We start from the raw sequence: 25,632 nt of genomic DNA, 5'->3' as shown, positions 1-25,632 counted from the left end.
TGAAATATTTATATTTAAAATACATTTTAAGGTATTTCTTTGGCATTAAGAATAATTTGAGAATAAAAATATAAAACTAAGACATCAAGGTAATTCAGAGTAATTAAATGCAATGACTAGGGGTGAAGCATATTTCAGCCTTCAACTCAATCTGCTTTAAAAAACCAAAACTCTTAAGGATTTATTTAAACAAAATGATTTTATTATCAATGAAAAGTATATGCTTTCTTAAGTATGTGTCTATTTGTTCTCTATCATCAACAGGAATATGACTGACAAAGATATTTGTATGGGAGATCTTTGGAAATACTGGGAAATCAATTGTTTACTGGGGCACTTTTTTATTTTCTTTCCTATTTGACCCTGGCCTGTTGCTCCCTGATAAGCTTTATCCACAGCCTACAATTTAGAAACTTAGATACATTTCTGAACCTTCTGGCCACCTTCTCATGTTGCTATGGCACATAAGTGCTTAATTCTCTTCTTTCTTGATATTATTTACTACATTTAAATGTTATGAACTGGCTTCATCAGAGTAGGAAACGTAGTTCAAAAGCCAATGGTTTTGAAATGAATGAAATACCATCCATTTCCTGTCTGTTCCCATAAATATTCTGCCATGCGTCTGCCCTCCCTGCTAAGTGGATTCCCAACCCTGTCCCTTTTGATCTTCTGAAAATTAGCATTTCTACCACCCCCAAAGCCTTTTAGTTTTCAAGCTCCATGCTAGAATGTTACAACAAAGACATGTTTACAAAAGATTAATATGTTTCTGTTGTAACATTCTGGTATGAAGCTTCAAAACTAATATTTAGCTTTGCTGTCAAGAAGGCCTTGGGTAAAAGTCCAGTCTTTCCAAATATTAGCTGTGTGATCTTGGGCAAGTAACTTGAACTGCACGTAGCCATATGTGACAATTATAGCCAAGTTTAGGGCTCACAGGGTGGATTAAAGAGAGAAAAGAGATTGGGGAGTAATGTCGGTAGAAGTAAACAGAATGCCAGGCACTTGCCAGTGTGCAACAGAGAGGTTTTCATTGTTATCCTCTGACCCCCCCCAAGAATGTTAACTCAAAATTCTGTGGGGCTTCCCTGGTGGCACAGTGCTTGAGAGTCCGCCTGCCGATGCAGGGGACACGGGTTCGTGCCCCAGTCCGGGAAGATCCCACATGCTGCGGAGCCGCTGGGCCCGTGAGCCATGGCCGTTGAGCCTGCGCGTCCGGAGCCTGTGCTCCGCAACGGGAGAGGCCACAACAGTGAGAGGCCCACATACCGCAAAAAAAAAAAAAAAATTTCTGTGAACACAGCAAGTGAAGACACTGTGTTTCTTCTTTGACCAAGGAAGAACAATGAACAAAGTTAGGTAACAAGCAAAGTAGAAGGTGTATGAAGTATGCATCAGGGCTCGTGCACTAAAGATTAAACTGGAGAGAGAGAGAGAAGGCAGTAAGGTGGAAAATGATGGTCTGTACACAGGACATATCATGTGACCCTCACAGCCGTTCTCTGGGGTAGGTAATATCCCATTCAATGGTTGTCTCAGACATGTGAAACAATCTGTCTGGGGTCAGTGTATTGATAGTAACTCGGGGTGAGGTGTACTGTCTGTCTTCAAAGCCTTTGCACTTTTTATCACACTGTGAGCTTAGACCTTCCACAGAAGGTAACTGAGATACAAGCTGAGAACTCAGGTGACAATTGCTAGCTTGGAGAAGGACACATCAGGAAATCTGAATAAAAGAATTTTAGATTTATATACTTTAGTTTCTGAAACTTTTTACATAGTCTCCCAGAAATAAGTGATTGCAACAGAAAGGTGGACCAAGAAAGACTTCTTGTTAAGAAATCAAACTGAGTAAGACATGGAATGGAGAGGTATCAGGGAGAATTGTGACTGGTGGGCAGGTGGAGGTAGGTGAAGATGAGAAATCTGTTACACATATTGGAGAGCAAAACTGAGGGGGAGCAAATGTCCAACTGAGTACAAAACACGGATGGAAGAAGTGAATGGGCACAAGAGTAATGAGGGTACGAAGAAGAGAAGAATTATGTAAGAATTAGATGCGCTTTTCATTTAAGTCAGTGTCTAAGAATGCAAAAATTTCCAAGTTCTCCATGTTCTTTCCTCCCTATAATTACAATGGATCTTGTCATAGATATCTGTATCTCACAATTGTTACATTCTATTGTAAGTGTATTTTCACATCACCAATAGTACATTTGCCTTTTGACCCTCAATTATAGTGTTTAGTAAAAGTGAAATGTTAGAACCCAGGGGTGCGTCATCCCATGGGTCCAATACCCATTAAGGATATTAATATCTTATGGAGTTTGTCTTATTTCCCAATCTTGCCTGAAGCTGAGAAAAAATGTGAAGTGTTTTAGAAGGTTAGACAATTTAACATTTCAATGACTTGGAAGAATATTAATTTCTAACTGCTTGAGCATGCTATAAAAATAAATTTTAACCTTTACATGGAACAAGTATTAACTTCTTCAGAGGTTATGGAGATAATCGCTGTATTAAAAGGAATATTCTGCCTAAGCAAGCACAAGATTATATATTTTAAGAGGTTTTATCATACATCTTTTCTATCATATGGACTATACTGCTCAGTGGAGACAGAAGGAAAGGTTTAGTTCTAGTTGAAGTCTAGACATGTACTTGAATCGTGCTGGTTTGTGAATTTATATATCTATTTCACCATTTTATGCATTTGGTATAGTGATACGATGGTGCACATAGCAGTAGACGTGAGACATTTCCTCATGGAACTTACAATTAAATGGGGTGGACAAATATTCATCACACAAGAGAACTGTATGTAAAAGTAGAACAGTAATAATTATTCCTAAAGAGGGAAGTATGATCTTTTAAGGCTATGTATTAGGGGAAACAGGTTAGAGGAGGCCTTAAGGCAGAGTAACCAAAGGCTGAGGGTGGAGATGTGATATGGAAGAATATTCTCAGCACAGTCAACCAGTGAGCAAAGGTGTGAGGCCAACGTGTGGGTGGAGAGCGAAGAAAGAAACAGGAGGGAAGCCAGGAGACACAGGCACCAGCCAGGCCCACGAGCCAACTAGCGTTAAGGAGGGCACAATATGATCAGGTGTATTTTTTGAAAAAAATCATTCTGATTAGACTAAGGAAGTAGGGAAGAGTAGATGTGAGAAAAGAACTTAGAATGCATAATCTTGACCTAATTTCTGATTTTAGAATCCAGTTTCCTAATATTCGATGCAACATTCTCCAAGCATTCCAGTATGTAGGAAATAAGTGCTGGGCGCTGACAAAATATAACAAGAGAGGTTCCCTGTATCCAAGTAGCTCACTGTGTAGGCTATATATACACAGATAAATAGATTGCAAGTCGTCATGCATGGGTGAAAGGAAGCATGCAGACCAGGAGAGCACCAGTCTCCCAAACCTGAGAGAAACAGAACGGAAGATGGAGAAAAATTTAGAAGTTGATACTATAAGTTAGTGAACTCCTTTATTCTAACCTTCACTGTGGTGTGTGTCAGACACATATCCAGACAGTTAACCTGGAACATGCTTTTTACTGAATCACCTTGGCAGTATTTTAGTCTTATTTTCCTAACCCACTTCCCAGCGGCTAACAGTAGAATTATTTACCCAGAACTTAATAGAATTCTGCAGATATAATCTGATCACCACAAAATGGTGCCAACTTCTAAATGAGGCTACTTACATTAAAGAACATATTTAATGTAATGTATTACATTGTATTAACGTATTTAGTACAATGTAATACATTGTATTAACATATGTATTATGTGTATTAACATATTTCAAATATTGTTAATTAATGTACTAATTAACATATTTCAAATATTGAGTCTGGGGTTCATTTTAAACCACTCAGTCATGTATACTACCATCAGGCCAGTTTTCCCCATCCTTAAAAATCTGTGAAAGGTTTTTGTTTTAATTTGCAAGACTATATGTAAACCTGTTAATCAGTTTCTTAAGATTAACCCATTGTTTATAGACTTCTTCCAAAAGGTTAGTGCCTGAATTTCATTTAATTCAACAGTATTTTTACTGAGCACAGACTTTCTAAAACTGTAAGCCCCATAAGGGCAGTGATCTTATTCTGCACAGATATATCTAGAGCACAAAAAACAGTATCTGATACTAAGATTTCAATAAATATTTGTTAAATTGACAAAGTATGGGCAAGCTACTATGGAGATATGCAGACAGCTCTTGCCACTAAGTTCAATATTTTATATAAGAAAAAAATCAATTATTATATAATGCAATTATATAGCATTATAATATACACTAAGAAAATATGTGTAGGAAGGTACAGCCAGGATGCTCAGAGAACGCAGACAAGATGACACTAAGGTAAGACTTGAAGGATGAGCCAGCCTTCACCAAGAAACACTATTTGCTCTGTGGTCTTTATAAACATTCAGAATTTCTTATTAGTCATAAACGACTTGTCTAAATCTTCACTATTCAACATGGTAGCCATGAGCCACAAGAGGCGAACAAGCATTTGAAACGTGGCTATTGCTATTTAAAATGTGAATTGAGATGTGCTCTAAGTGTAAAATGTCCATGTGATGTTGGAGACTTAATTTGTTAAGTAAAATATATTAATAATTTTATTGATACATGTTAAAACTATGATAGTTTATACTGCATTAAATTAAATATATTATTAGATTTTATTTCACATTTTAAAAATTTTTTCCTAATGAGGTTCCTTGAAAATTTTTAATTACATATGTGTTTCACACTTGTGAATCACGATGTATTTCTTTTGGACAGTTGATCTAAACAAAAGATTTGGGAATACTAGAAAACTCTTAACTGCATATGGTCTTAAGGTATACTACTCTTATAGTAGGAGATTTTATTACCAAATGACATATTGAATGGTGAAAATTATTATACTGCAATTATTATGTATTTATTAGGTGTAACTGAAAAATGACCTAAATGAAAAATTGCTAGCACAATCAGACTACAAGTTCAGTAATTTTTTATAATTATCCACATCAATGGGCAAGTAAACTTAGCTTTTAAATAACTTCTACTTCCCCCTGCCTGTTTCCTCCTCTCCAAAATGGAAATAGTACTTACTTCAAAGAAAATGTCTCATAGTAACTTTACAAAGATTAAGTGAGTTTATATTTGTATAGTACTTAAATAGTGCTACACATAGTGATTTTGTTAAAAATTTTTTCTAAATTTCTATAATAAATTCTTACACAGTTCAGTTCCTATCTTTGTAGTCTTGCTAAAATTTGAGTCATATAAGTGGTGCACAGAAAGAAACATACATTTTACCATTCACACACGTGTGATTTTGATAACCCTCAGTTAATTTAGTTAATGTGTTTGGTATCTACTCTTCCATTTATTGGGTGGTATAATAATGAATAATAGAGATACCAGGCCTATCATGAGGGGCTTAAAATATATAACAAAGGTAGTAAAATAAGCAGTAGAGTGTGATAAGTACTATTCACTGATTCCCCAAAATATTTTTCCTCCTAGGTACCCTATGCTAGGCCTTGAAAATATAATGGTTTTAGAAAGATAGTAAGGTCATTACTCTCAAGGTGCTTTTATATTTGAGCAAGGTAAACATTTACTAATTGTGATATGTGCTACAAAGGAAACACACAGGTTCATGATAAAGATTCATGGGCATGAGGAACACCTAATTTAATCGGTGGGTGAGGACGTTCCCTCTTTGAAGGTAATACTGAGCTGGGGCATAAAGAATAGTATGAGACCAACAGGTGAAGAGAAGCAGAAAGAAGGTTTCAGGAACATGGGGGCATGTTTGAATCTCATGGAAAAACAGGCCATGTGGCTCTTCCTACTGGGAGAGTGAAGGATCAGATAGCCTGATGCCATCAAGAGGTGAGCAGGTGTCAGAATGTGCCTTGCTTTGTGGGCTGTGAGGAACATTTGGATTTCATGTAAGTATATGTGACACTTCTGAAATGCTTCGAGCAAAGAAATGTTTTAAAAAGTGAAATGATAGGAAAAATACAGGGGTACTAGTGCATTTGTGCTGTGATCATAGATGGATGTCACTGGAAATGACATCTAAGCAAAAGATTTAAAGGATGAGAGAAGTCAATTTATCATTTTGTCTGGATTTATATGCTGTGTAATCAGATATATCAGATCCCCAGTAACAGAGGGCCAAACTTTGAATGTGCACTTATGAACCCACTCTATTATTTGTAGTCACAAAGAATAAAGATTTGTAAGTAATAAAACTCAAGTGTATGATTGAGATAAATTAGATATCAAATATAGCATTTTTAACTGAAATTTAAACTGAATTTTAAAGTATCCTTAGTCTCAACTGCAATAATTTTTCTCTCTTTAGACTCTAAAAATCATATATTCTTATCTTTTTTTTCTGAGCCCATGTATAACTCCAGGGCTATTAATCTGAAAATATAATCTAAATGCTTTTAACCTGTGCCGTATCAATTTTCCAGAAAAATTAGAGAAATAGGCTGGATCTCAAAGGGCCTAAAACTGTAGAATGTTATGAAATGGGAAAATTCAGGTCCAATGGAAATACTACTTATGGATAAATGACAAAATCTAATGTTCTTTTCTACTACTGAGTACATCTAAACATTCATGGATTCACTCAGTATGCATGTATCATAGGCCTTCTCTATTTCACATCAGCATTTTATGAGATGCTATGTATACAATGATGAAATAATGCTTGGTCATTGCCTCCAAAAGCAGGAGTCCACCAGAGGAGATAGACAAACCAATCAGCCCATGAAGGATGCTCTAAGACTGTTTTATACAAGGTGTTATGCAGCCCCTAGGAACAGTACCTAACTTGGACTCAGAAGCAAAGGAAGTAAGTCTTGACTACAAAAAAGGAGTTACTATTTGTGGATTCTGGGGAGAGGTGTTCCAGGAAGGAGGAGAAAGGCATATAAGAAGAGGTAAAACAAAGCAGGATGAGTCTGAGAAAGTGCAACTCTGCAATTTGACTGAAGTACACTGCGAGTGGAGAGACAAAAGGCTGAACTGGGAGGGAGTAGTTAGGTCATCGACAGAACGTAGGCTGTAGACAATGGCGAGACACAGAGAAGGTGATTCTAGTCTAGACAATGGCAAGACACAGAAATCTTATTTTAGGCTGGGCACGACGCAATCACATTTGCTTTTAAAAAGCTTACTCTCTCTGTGGTCCTGGATTGGAGCTGACAGAGACTGGGGAAGTTACCATAATTCAGGGGCGGAAAGATGGACCATGGACAAAATCAGGTGCAACATCAAGGGAGATAAAGACAGATTCAAGAACCAAAGTAAAATTAATAGCACTTAGGGACTGGTTGGCTATGGAGGATGGAACACACAGAAGAGTGAAGGCTGACTGATAACACTCAAAAAACACTTAAGTAGGCACTAAATCAAGATAAGAGATAGGAACGTAGGACGATTGTTCAGTGTATGATAATTTCAGATTTCTCGTGTCAGAACAATGACAGATCCAAACCAGAGATTTGCAAAACATCTGCATATATGAGATACTGTTTTTCATGTGTCAAGACAGGAAGAAGTTTAATTACAACTGAAATTGATCCTTCCTTTTCCCAGAACAAGTATCACAAAATTCCTCTCCATTAAATATGTGAGTTAGAATGATTTCATTTGAGGCTCATGTGAGACAGAAAAACTGACCTAAGTACAATGAATATTTTATGCCCAAAGGCAATCGGTATATTTTGGTTGTAATGAAGCATAATCTCATTATTTAACATACTCCCAACCTTGAGAGAACACGTTTAGAACTGTGTAAGTGGAGGACATTTTAAATTAGACACTCAGAGTTCACCAAAGACGTCCTAGAGCCACTATGTGAAACAAAGATGGAGTTGCCATATCCACAGATCTACAGGTGCTTCCAGAGACACACAGGTCTTTCAGATTAGAAAATACATAGGGGAGGGCTTCCCTGGTGGCGCAGTGGTTGAGAGTCCGCCTGCCGATGCAGGGGACACGGGTTCGTGCCCCTATCCCGGAAGATCCCACATGCCGCGGAGCGGCTGGGCCCGCGAGCCATGGCCGCGGAGCCTGTGTGTCCGGAGCCTGTGCTCCGCAACGGGAGAGGCCACAGCAGTGAGAGGCCCGCGTACAGCAAAAAAAAAAAAAAGAAAATACATAGGGGAAAAATACCTTATAAAGGACATCCGGAAGGCAGTCTGGGCTGTGTTTGGGTCCTGGGTCTGACACCTTATAACATTGTACATGTCTCATACAAAAAGTAGGAATAGCAATAACAATACTTAATAATACCTGCTTAGGAAATGAGAATTAAATTAGGCAACACTTGTAAAGCACTTAGTATGAACTTGTTCAGTGTAATTCATTGTTTACAATGCTTGCAGTTGTTAGTATGAACTTGTTCAGTGTAATTCATTGTTTAGAATGCTTGCACTTGTTTGAAAATAAACACATCTGCTATCATAAATTAGCAACTGTAGTCTGCCTGCTATTACCACTAGGCCCTGCTATGTCAAATATGTTCTTTCATTACAGATTATGACGGGGATTTATCTTTTACATATTGCCCTCATTTTTTCTCTGCAATTTAATATTTTTTGCTTAAGTAGCACTATCACTTAAAAAACCAGGAAAATAGTTTCCTGTTGAACCAAATCATGAATGGTCTCCACAGTTAAGAGCAGAGCAAATACCATTTAGGTCTTGGTAGATCAGGGAAGAAAAGCGAAAAGATGCATGACAGCTAAACATCCAGCTGGCTACCCTGGACACACTGGAAAAGCTTGAATTCCATGCAGTAGACAGTGGTTTCCACAAATGCCTTCTCAAACCTGGAGGTGGGCCAGTCTAAGTAATCCCCACTGTGTCTGAAGAGCTAGAGGGGATGTTACTTGGACCTAAAGGTTGAAATAGGGAGAGAACAAAACTTAATATATAGTCAATTCAGTGGCAGTTTTAGTGAACAGGAAAAAGCTCCTCTGTACAGACTAACAGAAAGAAACTAGCTGTAATATTCTCTGAATAGATGTGCAATATTTAACACCATACATTAAAACAAAACAACTGAAATAGTTTCCAGTTATTTCTGGAAAAACCACTGAAGTAATTATTTAAGGTCAGTCATCCATAGATTTTGGGTTTTATTTTTTAAGTGCTTTCAGCCTGGTAGGAAAAAAACTGGGTATATCAACAATTACAAATTTTACTATGACAGGACTTCCCTGGTGGTCCAGTGGTTATGACTCGATGTTTCCAATGCAGGAGACATGGGTTTGATCCCTGGTCAGGGAACTAAGATCCCATATGTTGTGAGGCATGGCTAAAAAACATAAATTTAAAAAATTAAAATTTAAGTATGTGAAAATGCATAATGAAATTTTTGTTGGAGTAAAATAGTTATTCAAGCCTTAGATTACTAAACTATCTTGCCATATATTGATGACATTTTTCTACATGAAAAGTAATTGAGGCACCTGCTTGATAATTTTATCATGAACTTTGAATATGAAAATAACATCTCCCATTCAAGTGTACTCAGTGTAAATAAAGGAAACCTCATGTTCTGATTTTTGGATCATCTCTGAGAGAATTCAGGTGCAAATAAATTAGAGAGGATGACAGCAGGAGTGAGAAGGAGAGAGAAATCAGAAAAGAATTCACCCATAAAGTTAGAAGAATACAAATACAGGTGAAGACCGACAAATCCAATTTCACTTCAAATCTTGAGAAAAAACAAAACTACATGTGAACAGCTTTTTAAAAAAATACTTTCAAGGTGTATTTTCTTTTAGTTTAATCCAAAAATAGTGATTGAGAAAAGGAGACCTAGAATCTGATGACTTACTTAACAGCCACTAAATTGTACCTCCTTTTCCTCCTCTGTAAAGGGCTGGAAATGATTTCTGTGATGCCTCCCAGGAATATTTTGAAACCTTCAGTACACCCCCTTCTATGTTACAAGTAGCTTTGTCACATCAGTGGAACACAAACTTGGCATGTAGTGAAGCATGCTTTTTTTAGGCGTCTAAAGTGCAGATGTGTCCCCAGTTTCACTCTTAAATTGAACTTGATCCTCAAATCTTCACCTTGCTTTTTTCTAACAATATTTGTTCGGAACCCTGAAAAGGAATGAGTTACAAACACTGATGCCTAGTGTCTAGAAATGAGGTGTTGTAAAAAATGAGTCATTTGTGCATCAGAAGTCAGGTTCATACCAGGCTGGGCATCCCATCTGCTCCCCTGAGTACTGGCTCTGGCACCTGTCATAAAAACCCAGAGGCTATAACAGAAGAGACAGAACGAAAAGACTAAAAGGTCCTGGTTATCTGCTCTGAAAAGTTAATCAGGTGCCAAGAGACTCCTTCTGAACTGAAATGCTAACATTTGAACATACAGATTACTAGGCAGAATCCTTACTGGGAAAAGGAAGCTGTAGACAGAAGCACCAGGTTCCAAACTGTATTTCAGTACAATAGGCTCTGTTTTGACTTGTTCTTGTAGACTTGCAGAAACTTTTAAAAAATGAATAAACTATGGAACATAAACATTTGATTTTTAGAAGTGCAAGAAGCATTCCTCAACTAGTGTATCTATAAGGAAAATGCTCAAATTTAACAAAAAGAGTAGTCATACTTAAAATCCCCCAAACCTAGGACTTTACCCTGAAATATATGCATGTACACACACACTCATATCTATCATATGCAAGAAGGAAGTCTATTACAACTATTTCACTTACTTTCAGTAACAGCTATGTAATTATTTTAAATGAATTAGAATCACCAAGAAATATAAATTGCAAGGAATGCCTAAATCACAGATGAAAGTATTTTCCAAAATGAAGTAGGCTTCATTAGAGAGACACCCTTTAAAAAAATGAAAAAAGTTAACTGCTGTGCATGATTAAATTCTAGGTAATACAATTTTATCTTACTCCTTTGAAGTAAGGTATAATCTAAACTGTCTGTGATAAGCTAGTCAAGTTCAAAAGGAGTCATCCACACATCATCTACCTATGTCCTCTTTGGACATAGGGCAGGTACCAGTCCCTCCCCCCAGGAAGTCTGCACAAGTCCCTGGACCACCCTCACCCACCAGGGGGCAGACACCAGAAGTAAAAGGAACTATTAATACAAACTTGCAGCCTGCGAAAAGGAGACCACAAACACATAAAACATTAAACACACCAACATTCACATTATAGAGGTCCCAGAAGTAGAAGAGGAAGGGCCTGAGAAAATATTTGAAGAGATTATAGCTGAAAACTTCCCTAATACGAGAAAGGAAACACTAAAGCTCAGGAAGCACAGAGAGTCCCATATGGGATAAACCCAAGGAGTAACATGCCAAGACACACATTAATCAAATTGACAAAAATTAAATACAAAGAAAAAATGTTAAAAGCAGCAAGGGAAAAGCAACATACAAAGGAATCCCTATAAGGTTATCAGTTGATTTCTCAGCAGAAACTCTGCAGGCCAGAAGGGAGAGGCATGATATATTTAAAGTGATGAAAGGGAAAAACCTACAATGAAGAATACTATATACCCAGCAAGGCTCTCATTCAGATGCAACAGAGAAATTGAAGTTTTTACAGACAAGCAAAAGCTAAGAGAATTCAACACCACCAAACCAGCTTTACAACAAACACTAAAAGAACTTCTCTAAGCAGGAAAGAAAAAAAAAATGTGCCCACAACTAGAAACAAGAAAATCACAAATGGGAAAGCTCACCACTAAAGGCAAATGTACAGTAAAAGTAGGAAATCATCTACACACAAATATGATACCAAGACCAGCAACCATGAGGAGAGTACAAATACAGGAAATGGGAAATGCATTTGAAATTAAGAGGCCAGAAACTTGAAACCTCCTCCCTCTCTCTCTCTATATATATATATATACACACACACAAACACACATACATATATATATATAGCTATATCAAAACCTCATAAAAACTGCAAACCAAAAAACAAGATACACATGAAAAAAAAAGGAATCCATACACAACACTAAAGATAGTCATCAAATCACAAAGAGAACAAAAGAAACAAAAAAATCCTAAAAAAAAATCCAAAACAATACATGGCAATAAGAACATACATATCAATAATTACCTTAAATGTAAATGGATTAAATATTCCAACCAAAAGACAGACTGGTTGAATGGATAGAAAAATAAGATCTGTATATATGCTGTCTACAAGAGACCCACTTCACATCTAGGAACACATACATACTGAAAATGAGGGTATGGAAAAAGGCATTTCATGCAAATGTAAATCAAAAGAAAGCTGGTATAGCAATACTCAAACAAAATAGACTTTAAAGACTGTTACAAGAGACAAGGAAGGACACTACATAATGATCAAGGGATCAATCCTAGATGAAGATATAACAATTGTAAATATATATGCACCCAACATAGGAGCACCTCAATATACAAGGCAAATTCTGACAGCCATAAAAGGGGAAACTGACAGTAACACAATAATGGTGGGGAAATTTAATACCCCACTTACACCAATGGACAGATGGTTCAGACAGAAAATCAGTAAGGAAACACAGGCCTTAAATGACACATTAGACCAGATGGACCTAATTGATATTTATAGGACATTCCATCGAAAAGCAGCAGAATACACTTTTTTCTCAAGATGGACCACATCTTGGGCCACAAATCAAGCCTCAGTAAATTTTAAGAAAACTGAAATCATATCAAGCATCTTTTCAAACAACAATGCTATGAGATTATAAATTTACAAGAAAAAAACCCTAAAAAACACAAACATGTGGAGGCTAAACAATATGTTACTAAACAACCAATGGATCACTGAAGAAATCAGGAAATAAAAAAAATACCTAGAGAGAAATGACAACAAAAACATGACGATATAAAACTTATGGAACACAGCAAAAGCAGTACTAAGAGGGAAGTTTATAGCAATAAAATCTTACCCTCAGGAAACAAGAAAAATCTCAAATCTAACCTTACACCTAAAGCAACTAGAGAAAGAACAAACAAAATCTAAAGTTAGTAGAAGGAAACAAATCATAAAGATCAGAGCAGCACAGGGAACTCAATATTCTGTAATAACCTTTATGGGAAAAGAATCAAAAAATGAAAAAAATATATATATCTCCATTCTTTTATATATATATAATAAAACAGATTCACTTTGCTGTACACCTGAAACTAACACAACATTGTAAATCAACTATATGCCAATAAAATTAAAAAACAAACAAACAGAAAAACACCACAAAGGAAAATCTCTATCTTCTCATCTAGGTTATCCAGCTACTATAAAATAAATACACAACTTACCTCTTATTCATATGTTTTGAAACCTGATAGAGAAATAATAAGCACTTTGCCATGGTTCCATATTTTTCAAAACTTACTTAGTCCCTTATACTCTAATTAGACTTTAATTGGGAATTATTTGCCATTTCTAATAAATTTCTAAAAGTTTTGGCGATCTATGTGAAGCTATATGAAAAAAAGTTTATTTCCTTCTAGATTTATTTGGTTAGCTGAAGTTTTAGAAGATAATAACTTCCATTTTTATGAGATCATTTACACAGTGTATTAGTGAGTATGTCTTAGCTTGGTTAATAGGTTGAGAACTTGCTCATTGATAACGCTTAAAATTTACTGAATGTTCACTAGATGGTTGGCACATGAATTATCTCATTTGATTTTCACAACAACATTATGAGTCTAGTTCTATTCTTTTCCCCTTTGAGATTGAGAAGCTAGCCTAAGAAGAAGTAATGTTCCCCTGGTGTACTAGTACATATTGGAGGCAGTCATAAAAGCTAGGTTTTATCGAACTCCATAAATCTTGTTTTTAAACATTATACAATTATGACTCCCATTGCTAAATTCTGCATTTACAAAAATATAAATGAATTTACAAATTATATTAAACCCCAGGAAAACACAGAGTACAGGCTCAGATGCAAAATTAAATGCTTATTGTCCTTGCTGTAGGAAGGTACACTTTGCCCTCACAGAATGTAAAGGAATAAACCCATTACCCAATGACCATGTTGGATACCTCCCAATTTTTAAAAGGATGCTGCATAATCTCTTATAAAACTGCAATTCTAATATGAGTTATAAATCTAACTTAACCACATAACAAAGTAATCATGGAAAAGTACAATTAAATGTAAATTCTTCTTGGAAAATTTTGCACTGCTGAAATTTCAAACCTTTTAAGATTCACAAATAATTATAAAACCCACCTTAAATCTTTTCTTAAGAGAGGTAGGATATAAAGCCATCATTTCTTTTTTTTTAAGCCCCCATATTCATTGCTCTTTTTTCATTATGTATTTCAAACACACAGGCAAGAATAGAGACTAATATAAAGAATGTTCATGTCTTAAGGAATTAAATATCATAGATTCTATCTAAGGCCATTATTTCTAAAATAAGCATATTATCAAAGCAACATAGAAAAAATTCTCTTTACTCTAATACAGTTCCCGGAATTCTAAAGCAAACAGCTGGGAGATATAGTAAATGTTTTAAAAATCTTGAAAAAATTCAATTTTAAACATAAGCCATTTATCTTCACTTTTTAAAAAAATGAAATTGATAATTTTTCTGAGTTATCACTGGAAAGTCTGGCCAACGATCATGGATTGCTCTGTGACCCAAATACCATGGATTAGAATATCTGCATATGTTCTCAAAAGGTATGAAGAGGAAAAGAAAAAAGTTCTGACCTATGGTGTTGTGACTGCTCTTACAAAGCAAGCACTGCAAACAGTACCTACCCAGTAACGTCAGGACACAGGCCAGTATTGCGATCAGGGCTCCGGTGCTAAGGCCAGCAGGGAGGACGTAGGCCTCGGCGTTGCAGGTCTGGGCTACCCCATCTGAATCACAGTCACAGACACGGATGGTGAGGGTGTTGGTGCTGCTAAGTGAAGGTGATCCACTGTCCACGATGAAGACTGGCAGATAATAAACAGATTGCTCCTGTCTCCGGAAGCCATTTCTCCTGGTGAGAATTGAGGCTGTGTTGTCTAGAGTAAAGAAAGCAAATGCATGGAACACAAGATTTCTGATGGGCTCTGTCCCACCAAACTTTAAGGACCTAAATGTAAGGCCAGACACTATAAAACTCTTAGAGGAAAACATAGGCAGAACACTTTGTGACATAAATCGCAGCAAGATCCTTCTTGACCCTCCTCCTAGAGAAATGGAAATAAAAACAAAAATAAACAAATGGGACCTAATGAAACTTAAAAACTTTTGCACAGCAAAGGAAACCATAAACAAGATGAAAAGACAACTCTCAGAATGGGAGAAAATATTTGCAAATGAAGCAACTGACAAAGGATTAATCTCCAAAATTTACAAGCAGCTCATGCAGCTCAGTATCAAAAAACAAACAACCCAATCCAAAAATGGGCAGAAGACCTAAATAGACATTCTCCAAAGAAGATATACAGATTGCCAACAAACACATGAAAGGATGCTCAACATCACTAATCATTAGAGAAATGCAAATCAAAACTACAATGAGATATCATCTCACACCAGTCAGAATGGCCATCATCAAAAAATCTACAAACAATGCTGGAGAGGGTGTGGAGAAAAGGGAACCCTCTTGCACTGTTGGTCGGAATGTAAACTGTTACAGCCACTATGGAGAACAGTATGGAGGTTCCTTAAAAAATAAAAATAGAACTACCATATGACCCAGCAATCCCACTACTGGGCATATACCCTGAGGAAACCAGAATTCAAAAAGAATCATGTACCAAAATGTTCATTGCAGCACTATTTACAATAGCCAGGAAATGGAAGCAACCTAAGTGTCCATTGACAGATGAATGGATAAAGATGTGGCACATATATACAATGGAATATTACTCAGCCATAAAAAGAAACGAAACTGAGTTATTTGTAGTGAGGTGGATGGACCGAGAGACTGGCATACAGACTGAAGTAAGTCAGAAAGAGAAAAACAAATACCATATGCTAACACGTATATACGGAATCTAAAAAAAAAAAAGGTACTGAAGAACCTAGGGCCAGGACAGGAATAAAGACACAGATGTAGAGATGGACTTGACACAGGGAGGGAGAAGGGTAAGTTGGGACGAAGTGAGAGTGGCATGGACATATATACACTACCAAACGTAAGGTAGATAGCTAGTGGGAAGCAGCTGCTTAGCACAGGGAGATCAGCTCGGTGCTTTGTGACCACCTAGAGGGATGGGACAGGGAGGGTGGGAGGGAGACACAAGAGGGAGGGGATATGGGGATATATGTTATGTATAGCTGATTCACTTTGTTATACAGCAGAAACTAACACACCATTGTAAAGCAATTATACTCCAATGAAGATGTTAAAAAAATAAATTAATTAATCTAAAAAATCTTTACCTGACTTAAGTCACTCTCCTTAGCTTCTTTTGACAGAGAGCCCTATTTCCAAATATCGGTTCATGTGAATACGTTTTAATATATTTATGTCATGCTATATGGTTATATCCAAAGAAACAGTTATAAAGTAAAACTGAATGGGAAAATGTTTATACATCATTTATTACATTACCTGCAACTTTGTAAAAATTACATATACCTTTTTACTAATCTTAACATTTCAAACCATATGCTTATAGAGAAGATAATAAAAATTAACAGGTTAAGTATTTTTGCATCATCATCAGATAGAATAGGTGAAATTTCCAATCCATCTTTTCTTGACAAGTTCCAAGCCCAATATAGAAAGAAGTAAAATAAGCCACTCTAGTTTTAATTAAAATGAGTATGCATAGATATTCAAAAGAGGAATTATTGTGTAATTTTTAAAAATTCATACTGGTACACAGGGTTACCAAAACACCATGTATATAAACATTTTGTCAGTGATAAAATAGGTCATTTGTGTTTAATTTATAATATATTCAATATTCTGTTTCATCTAACCTATTATGGTAATTATGAAACTTTTAATGGTGATCAGTAAGTCTGTATGACACAACTGTGATTTCTATATCAGAAATAGATTTTTTAATCTGCTAACAATTTGTTCAGTTAACTTGTCTTAATTAGTTAATAATGGAATTTATGTGATTTTAAAATTTAGAGCAACGAAAATATAATGGAAAAGAAGGAACACCAGGACCATAGTTTTACCCAGTGTGCTTTATCCAATGACATGAAAGAATGAACAATACTCTAATGAAAGAACAAGATGAAATCTGTTATGTCTCAAACAGCACAGAACAGCAAGCACACGAGACTGGAATTATAAAATGTAGTAGGAAGAAAAGTGTTTGGTTTTCAGATTCCAGCTGGTAGGTTTTTATGTAAACAAATCTTTTATTTTAAAATGTACGAATTCAAGAGTGTTCATTAAAAAACTACACATGGAGTTGTTGAAGCATATTGTCTTGAGTATGTTTCTGTACCCTTGACACACACACCCCTTGTCTTTGCCTTCCAACCATTCAGATGTTATACATATTTATGATTTGACACACAAAGTTTTCTCAGAGTTGTTGATTTGTAATCTAACATGCCTGACATCAAATCACACACACACTGACGTTCTTTCTTCCTATTCCTTATGTTTTCCTCCAAGATTCCCACAGATGAGGGAGCTCTAGGCTTGCCCTTGGGGAAATCTTTCAATTGTGTGGCTGTGTCAATGTCCTGGAAATCCAGCCATTTTAGTGCCTGTGCTGTCCTACAATCATGGTGGTACTGGATGATAACAAATGGGGGAAACGTTCAGACCCTTCTTGGAAAAATCATAAACTCCCCTCTCTGCATTTGTGCTGGATGACTGCAAATGCTGAGAATTGTCCTTTCCAACTATGATTAAGTCAGAGAGTTTGGGATTACCCACACAGAGAATGTGCTTCCTTTTATATTACTACGGGGAAAAGACAGTATTCTCCTTTAGCAGAGAGCGGGATCAGAAACATGTATTATTTTCAGATTGAATTTCTGAGGCCAAAGTTGAATTTCCTGCAGTAAAATAAGTGGTGACTTCAGGCAAAAGCACTTATAATGTCCATCTTCTGAAAGCAAATATTTTTAGATAAGCCAGACTTAACTAACAAATTTATTTCTACATTTTGTTTATCTGAAAGCTCAGTAACATATTCAAACTGGAAGAACTACATTTCCTATATTGTTGGGGTATACTCCTTTCTCTATACAGAGAGAGAGAGAGAGAGAGAGAGAGAGAGAGAGAGAGAGAGAGAGAGAGAGAGAGAAGAGTATTCAAAATTAGACAATAGATAGCAAGCTCTCATGCTTCCTTTGAAAGTTTTTACAATTGTCTATATACTATCTCTATGTCTAGAAGTATATATATATATATATATATGTATGTTTATATAATTGAGCAAAACCAGAACCTACCTATAGGTATTTGTAAAAATGACATTTATAAAACTGATTAAGAGTGTTTATCTTTGAAGCAGAGAAACGGCATTTGGGATGATAGGGAATTCTTTGTTCTTTTTTAATTTTATATTTCTCTCCATAAAGAGTATATTTGTTATTTGCAAGGATTACTTTTATTTTTATGTTAAAAATAAAACAACTGATGTTGGCATTGAAATATTAAGTCAAAGTTGATTTAGGTTGAAATGTGTTAAGTCCAATTATTTTCCTAAACTTTCAGGTTATGCCTAGGTAGTATAATCCTTGTTAAGGCATTTAGCTGGTCCTCAACTGATTAGATACTCTGGATGAAGAGTTTGGTATACAAGTAAGGAAACAAATGTCTAGAAGTAAAGATAGAGAGAGATGGATCTGGCTTCCCCCCTTCTTTGGATTTAGGCCTAAAATGATTTAAGTAGCAGTTTCTTCTTCATGACAGCAAATCCATAGATAAAAATTACTTAAGGGGCTCACTGCCCTTTAATTATGTCCTCGCTGGTATGAAGAAAAAAAAATTACATAATCAGCATTCCTGAGTGAGAAAAAGTACTTGCTTAGAAAGCTTCTACCTGTTGCCTCCTCTGACGAAAAAAATTATACCTTACCTTTGTTATCTTTCAATGAGAAGTTGTGGTTATTCGTTGCATCCACTGTTAAGCTGAAATAAAACTGGTGTCCATTGGATGGCTCATCTTTATCGACAGCACTGATTTTCTGGATGACCTAGGAATAGGGAATGTAAAACGTGAAAGCATGTTGGTGTGCTCGGCTGTTTTGTGAGGCAGGACAGAGCAACTTCACACGGATGATAAATACCATCTTCCTGACTGAGCCGTGTGAGGAGGGGGCAGGCGGCGGCGTCAGGTGTACTAATATGAACCCAATCTAAAAAGGGCTCTGGGGCTTCCCTGGTGGCGCAGTGGGCGGGAGTCCGCCTGCCGATGTGGGGGATACGGGTTCGTGCCCCGGTCCGGGAGGATCCCACATGCCGCAGAGTGGCTGGGCCCTTGAGCTATGGCCGCTGAGCCTGCGCGTCCGGAGCCTGTGCTCCGCAACGGGAGAGGCCACAACAGTGAGAGGTCCGCGTACCGCCAAAAAAAAAAAAAAAAATCAAAAAAAAAAAAGGGCTCTGAAAATCAAATCATGTCCTTTTCAAAATGCATATTTGAATTTACTTTTGTGAACCTCAGAAATAAGCTGTGCCAACTGATTATACCACGTCGGTAAACATCACAGGACACTGAGAATATGGATGAGTAGACCAAACCACAAGGAGATTACACTACACTTAATTCTTACAACTTCAAGGTACTTAAGCCCTGCAGTGTAATGTGGGAAGCGGCCCAATCGAGCTTAACATGCTATATTTCTCCTTAAAAAAGCCTAAGCCCTTAACCGTTTAGCACGGCTTTTACAACGTTTACCTTTTCTTCCAGAGGAATTTTCATCATCCCAATTAAACAGAATTTGAAAGTTCCTTTAATATTAGTTTATGCTACACATCAAAGCGTAAGTTTTGCTGAAACATGCTGATTATATTTTGTCTTAAAGCTGGCAGGATTTCAAAGGCAACCGCCGCTGGGCATCTTTAAAGGAATCACGAACAAGGAGCGTGGTATTCTGGAGACTCTCACCTGGCCTGGCTGGGCATTTTCACAAACGGTGGTCTCATAGTCCATGGCAAATTCAGGGGCATTGTCATTGATGTCAAGTATAGTGATGGCCACATAGCCTCTTCCTATTTGAGATGGATTCTCTAATAAACGGGAAAACATTTTATCATTTACAGGCACACCTCGTTCTATTGCACTTCACTTGAATGCGCTTTGCAGATACTGTGTGTTTTACAAATTGCAGGTTTTTGGCAACCCTTCATCGAGCAAGTCAATGGGTCCCATTTTTCCAATAACAGTTGCTCACCTTGTGTCTCTGTCACATTTTGGTAATTCTCATAATATTTCAGACTTTATTATTATTATTATATGTGTTACGGTGATCTGTGATCAGTGATCTTTGACGTTCCTAATGTTCCTTCTATAACTTGCTGAAGGATCACATGACAGTTAGCATTTTTTGGCAATAGAGTATTTTTTAAACAAAGTGTAACTTTTTAGACAAAATGCTATTTATTATATACTTAACCAATTACAGTATAGTATAAACACAACTTTCATATGCACTGAGAAACCAAAACATCTGTGTGACCCCTTCATTGTGATATTCACTTTACTGTGGTGCCTGGAACCGAACCCACAATATCTCCACGGTCTGCTTGTGCTCAAAGTAAAGCTATTACTCCAACCCCATCTTACGTAGGAAACTCATATTTAAAACGATTAGAATCAAGCAAAAATGTTTGCCTCTCTAAAGTACAATCTAATAAGGAAATGACTAAGACTTGAATAAAATCTAGAACCACAACACTGTAGACTTTAAAGGGAGCAACGGAAACTCTGATCCAAATGTCATACACACACACACACACACAGTGACAAATAAGCCAGGAATTTCAATATTCTTTGATGCTAGAGCCGATTTTTGTATGAATATGTGTATATACTATGTACCTATTACATATGTATATAACATGAACACAGTATAATTATGCATTGTTCTCTCAATGTTTTTCTTATCAAGGACCAAAATTAGTTCAATATGAAAATGTAGAAATCTGGGCGTCTTGGTTAGAGATCAATTTACTATTTTTTTGTAAACTACGGGACCAACCCCATGTCAACATAAAGGCAGCACAAAGTATGACCACAAAACAAGCAGAAGCCCTCTGAAGGTAACTCAGGCCCATTATTTTATGGTAACCTCTTTTCACTAACTTTGTAAGTATTAGCAAATAAAGTTAGAGAATACAAATATTTTGCAGCTTGAAATTAGAAAATTTCAAAATTTTGCTGAATTCAAACACCTAGTAAAATTCAAGTCAAAACTGTAAACTCATGCCAACCCATTCTCCACTCTCAATGTCCTCCATCCTAATTTAATGTTAAACCTTACAACTTACGGCTCTCCATTGCAAGGACTGTGATATTATGAACAGCATTTGTCTCTCGATCCAGAGATTTGGCAGTTGTAATAACTCCACTGTTGGCATCAATATTGAAGTATCTCTCCAAGTCTGTGTTTCTGTCAATTGAATACCTAATTGAATGTTAAAAAAAACAATTCAATATTTGTTTGATTATAATTTGCTGAATTTATTTCATTAATTGCACAGCCAATCACCAAATTCTGCTGACTCCACAATCTGTCATACTAACATAAAATATGTCTAGTTTAAAACTTCACCAATGTTCCAGTTGATTCATAACCTGCTTGTCAGTAATCTCTGCTTTTCTGTCCAACAGTACAAAATAAAGACAGTAGTATAATTATCTTCACAGTGGATTTGAATATGCCGTTATAAACTCCACACTGTGGCTCCTAAAAAACATTCTCATCAGATTTAGTAGCCCTGGCCACGATGAGAGGTCCCTCTAAAATGAAACATATGTAGACATCTGACCCATTCCCATATACTTAGAAACATCTTTTGTCTTCATTACATCAGGTTGGTCTTAACCTTTCTGTTTTTATATTGCTCATTTGGGGGCCTTGACCAGGGTTCCACAGACATGTTTCAAAGCAGAACCCCTCAGTGTGGAGAAAAAGGAACCCTCCTACACTGTTGGTGGGAATGTAAATTGGTACAACCATTATGGAGAACAGTATTAAGGCTCCTTAAAAAATTAAATATAGAACTATCGTGTGATCCAACAATTCCACTCCTGGGCATATATCTAGAGAAAACCATAATTCGAAAAGATACATGCACCCCAATGTGCATAGCAGCACTAGTTACAATAGCCAAGACATGGAAACAGCCTAAATGTGCATCAACACAGGAATGGATAAAGAAGATGTGGTACATATATACAATGAAATATTACTCAGCCATTAAAAAGAATGAAATAATGCCATTTGTAGCAACATGGATGGACCTAGAGATTATCATACTAAGTGAAGTAAGTCAGACAGAAAAAGACGTATATCATATGATATCACTTATATGTGGAATCTAAAAAAAGTGATACGAATGAACTTGTTTACAAAACAGAAGCAGACTCACAGACTTTGAAAACAAACTTATGGTTACCAAAGAGGAAAGGTGGGGGGAGAGATAAATTAGTAGTTTGGGATTAACATATACGATATAATCAACAAGGACCTACTGTATAGCACAGGGAACTCTACTCAATATTCTGTAATAACCTATATAGGAAAAGAATCTGAAAAAGAATGGATATATGTATATGTATAACTGAATCACTTTGCTGTACACCTGAAACTAACACATTGTAAATCAACTATAATCCAATATAAAATAAAATTTTTTTTAAAAGTAGAACGCCTCAAATTACATAAATATTTTGGTGTGTAACGGATTTTCTCAAAATATCTCTATCTAAATATTAGTAAATAACTACCACTCTACTTGTATTCTTGTTCAATTATGCTATTTTTTGATTCATATACAAAATTCACCCTTCCCTCATTAATGACTATCTTCAAATGCCCTTGTCTTTCTAGGTGGGTGAAATAAGGACTCTCATTTAAAAGCAAATAATTACACAAATGAACAAACAGATAAACACACACCTGATTTCAGAAAGTATTCTCTGTTTCCATAGTAGTTCAACTACTATTATTAAATAGAATCATCTACTACTAGTCTGCTATATAACAAGATGCAAGAAACTTAAAAAGGAAAGAGAAGGCATAGGAAAATGTTACAAAAAAACTGACCACAGATCAACAAATATTATTGTCTTTGTGAAGCAACAGGTATTTGAGAATATTACAAAGTTATTTTTGATGGCTTCTGTTTTCTTGATGGCATAGGAGACAAGGTTGTCAACTAAGACAGGAGAAGAGAGGAGGTTTGAGGAGAAGAGAAAATTCCTTTTTTTGAGAAGAGACAAAAATGCACATACTAGGGAGAATATAATAGAATAGCTGAGCATCATGGATTGCCCCTTTGAGATTTATTTCCATTGACTTAATGTAAAACCAGTCATCCCATCTGTCTGTCTTGCTTTGTTCTCATCTATGTATTTGAAGATGCATTAAAAGGAGAGGGTTGGGTTTAACCAGTGATGGACAATGAGAGGAGACGAGGGTTAGGAGGATGAGGGTACCAACATGTGAGTGATGATAATGAAGGTCCATGGTCTCTAAGTTTGTAAGAGAGAACTGAGGAAATAAGGGAAGGCAGATTGACATTGAGAAGATTCTGGTAGCACCAATCGGTGGTGGGACTTTACCAGGATGCAGAATTGCTGGAGTGGGAAGTAGCTGACAGAGAATGAGATGCCTGAAGTTGATTTTCAACAGTAGTAGTGTATCTATGAGAGTTAGCAAGCCAAGGGTATGTTCATTAGAATCTATGACAAAACTGAGGCAGAGAAACAGATCACTAAAGTCAAGACGACCAAGAAAGTGAGAAGCCAAAAGTGACGGTGGGGAGAAATAAAATAATCTGTGTACTAAAATCCTCAACAAATCAGTGTGATTACTATATATTTGATGGTTGATAGCAACGTGAAAGATTTTGAGTAAAGTATGGTGATGCATTCTACAAAAGAGTTGAGAGTTTGAAAGGGAAAAGAAAATTAAATAGTTTGAAAATGGCAAAGGCAGTACAAAACGTACTCACCCTCACCTCCAGGATCTGTGCTACATGAGATATGAGAGGAAAAATAAATCTTGAGTTTCCCCATACCCTCTACTTACTATCCTTTTATTGTAGCTAAGTGTCTTTATTCAAATCAAAATCAAACCATTCTACTTGAGCTATCCATCCTATCTGCTGACCTCAAGAATGTTTTCCTGGGATTTGGATCCTTTTCCATCTATATAGCTTTATTTGAATCAAAAACGTGTGTTTTCTATTTTAAAAAACAAATTTCTTCCATTTGTGTCAAGTTCATCGTTGGCCTCCATATTGTCAAATCCATTGTTCACTTTTCTGTTCTTTTATTACTTTTATCTCATTTAAATTTACCTCAATTGACCACTGATGACTCTTCAAAACACATTCTCCTTCTGCCTTTATTAATACCACATATTCCCTGTTGTTCTCCTACCTCACTCTCTGCTCCTTTCAGTCACCTTGGCTGGTTTACCCTCCCCTTTGTGACCTCTGACTACTCGCACTCCCCCAAAAACCTTTCCCAGGGATTCCCTTCTCTTCTTGGATAAACACTTTTCCTTGCAACTTACAGGGTCCTATCGCTTAACTCACTTCTATATTTTTGATGACACCTACATTTATATAAAATCTCCTTGGCCAACCAAACTTACATACTGAATTACTTACTTAGTAGAACCACATAAATACCCAATGTGCACTGAAATGTAACGTGCCCAGACTGATGTTGTCTCCTAGCAACCCCCAAACCTCCTCCTCCCTCACGCGTTTCCACCTCAGCAAATGACACTACCAGTCACTTGCTTACTCAAACTAAAAACCTAGATTTGTTTTTCTTTCTTGTCCCTGCATCCAAGTTGTCAATAGTACTTGACAGTAGGTATCATTCCAAGCTACCGCCTACTTTAGCCTAGACTTTGTATCATTTTACTCCTTATCAACATACTTCAATTCTTATTGTCTACAATCTACTTCCCACACAACAGCCACGCAAACAAGAAATGAGTTTATTTAATGTTAAAAATAGACTTTAAATTTCAATTACATGGAAGACCTAGATTTTCTCCTCTGAAATGTTGCTTTAGTCAAAACATTATATGCCAATATTTCATAGTATTAACGTATTCTCTATGTATGCAACGATTATACAAATATAATTATTTAATTATATGTATATATATATATTTTATATATATATATACATAATCCAATGGTAATAGAATAATTAATATTAATGTTTGACATGAAGATTATAACTCAATACCCACGCACTCATGCATCAATCGAGACAATACTAAAAGCCTGAACTGTTCATTTTTTTTCAAACTACTATGGTAATGTTTGTATATTCAGGAAAAAACAGACTTTTAGATTCTTACAAAGCAAAAAGGCCTTGAACTTGGCATATATCTGTCTTAATGAGTTCATGTAATCCCCCACTGAGCTAAAGTCAATAACTAAAACAT

General features: G+C 36.3%; 1 protein-coding gene across 1 annotated transcript in view; it reads right to left on the bottom strand.

Annotated features, from left to right (window-relative positions):
- Nucleotides 1-25,632, bottom strand: part of CDH7 (cadherin 7) — a gene marked incomplete at both ends in the record, with an annotated part of 110,192 nt that overhangs the window by 1,955 nt on the left and 82,605 nt on the right. The window contains 4 exons of the mRNA XM_081252485.1: nt 14,829-15,080; nt 19,071-19,188; nt 20,100-20,221; nt 21,482-21,618. Of these exons, the coding sequence (XP_081108611.1) occupies nt 14,829-15,080; nt 19,071-19,188; nt 20,100-20,221; nt 21,482-21,618 (629 nt within the window). The remainder of the gene's footprint in view (nt 1-14,828; nt 15,081-19,070; nt 19,189-20,099; nt 20,222-21,481; nt 21,619-25,632) is intronic.

The sequence above is a fragment of the Mesoplodon bidens genome (assembly GCF_964165515.1).
Source record: "Mesoplodon bidens genome assembly, chromosome: 13".
In the NCBI taxonomy this organism is placed as follows: domain Eukaryota; kingdom Metazoa; phylum Chordata; class Mammalia; order Artiodactyla; family Ziphiidae; genus Mesoplodon; species Mesoplodon bidens.
The sequence above is the reverse complement of the archived record's forward strand: the minus strand, read 5'-3'. Positions and strand labels throughout refer to the sequence as shown.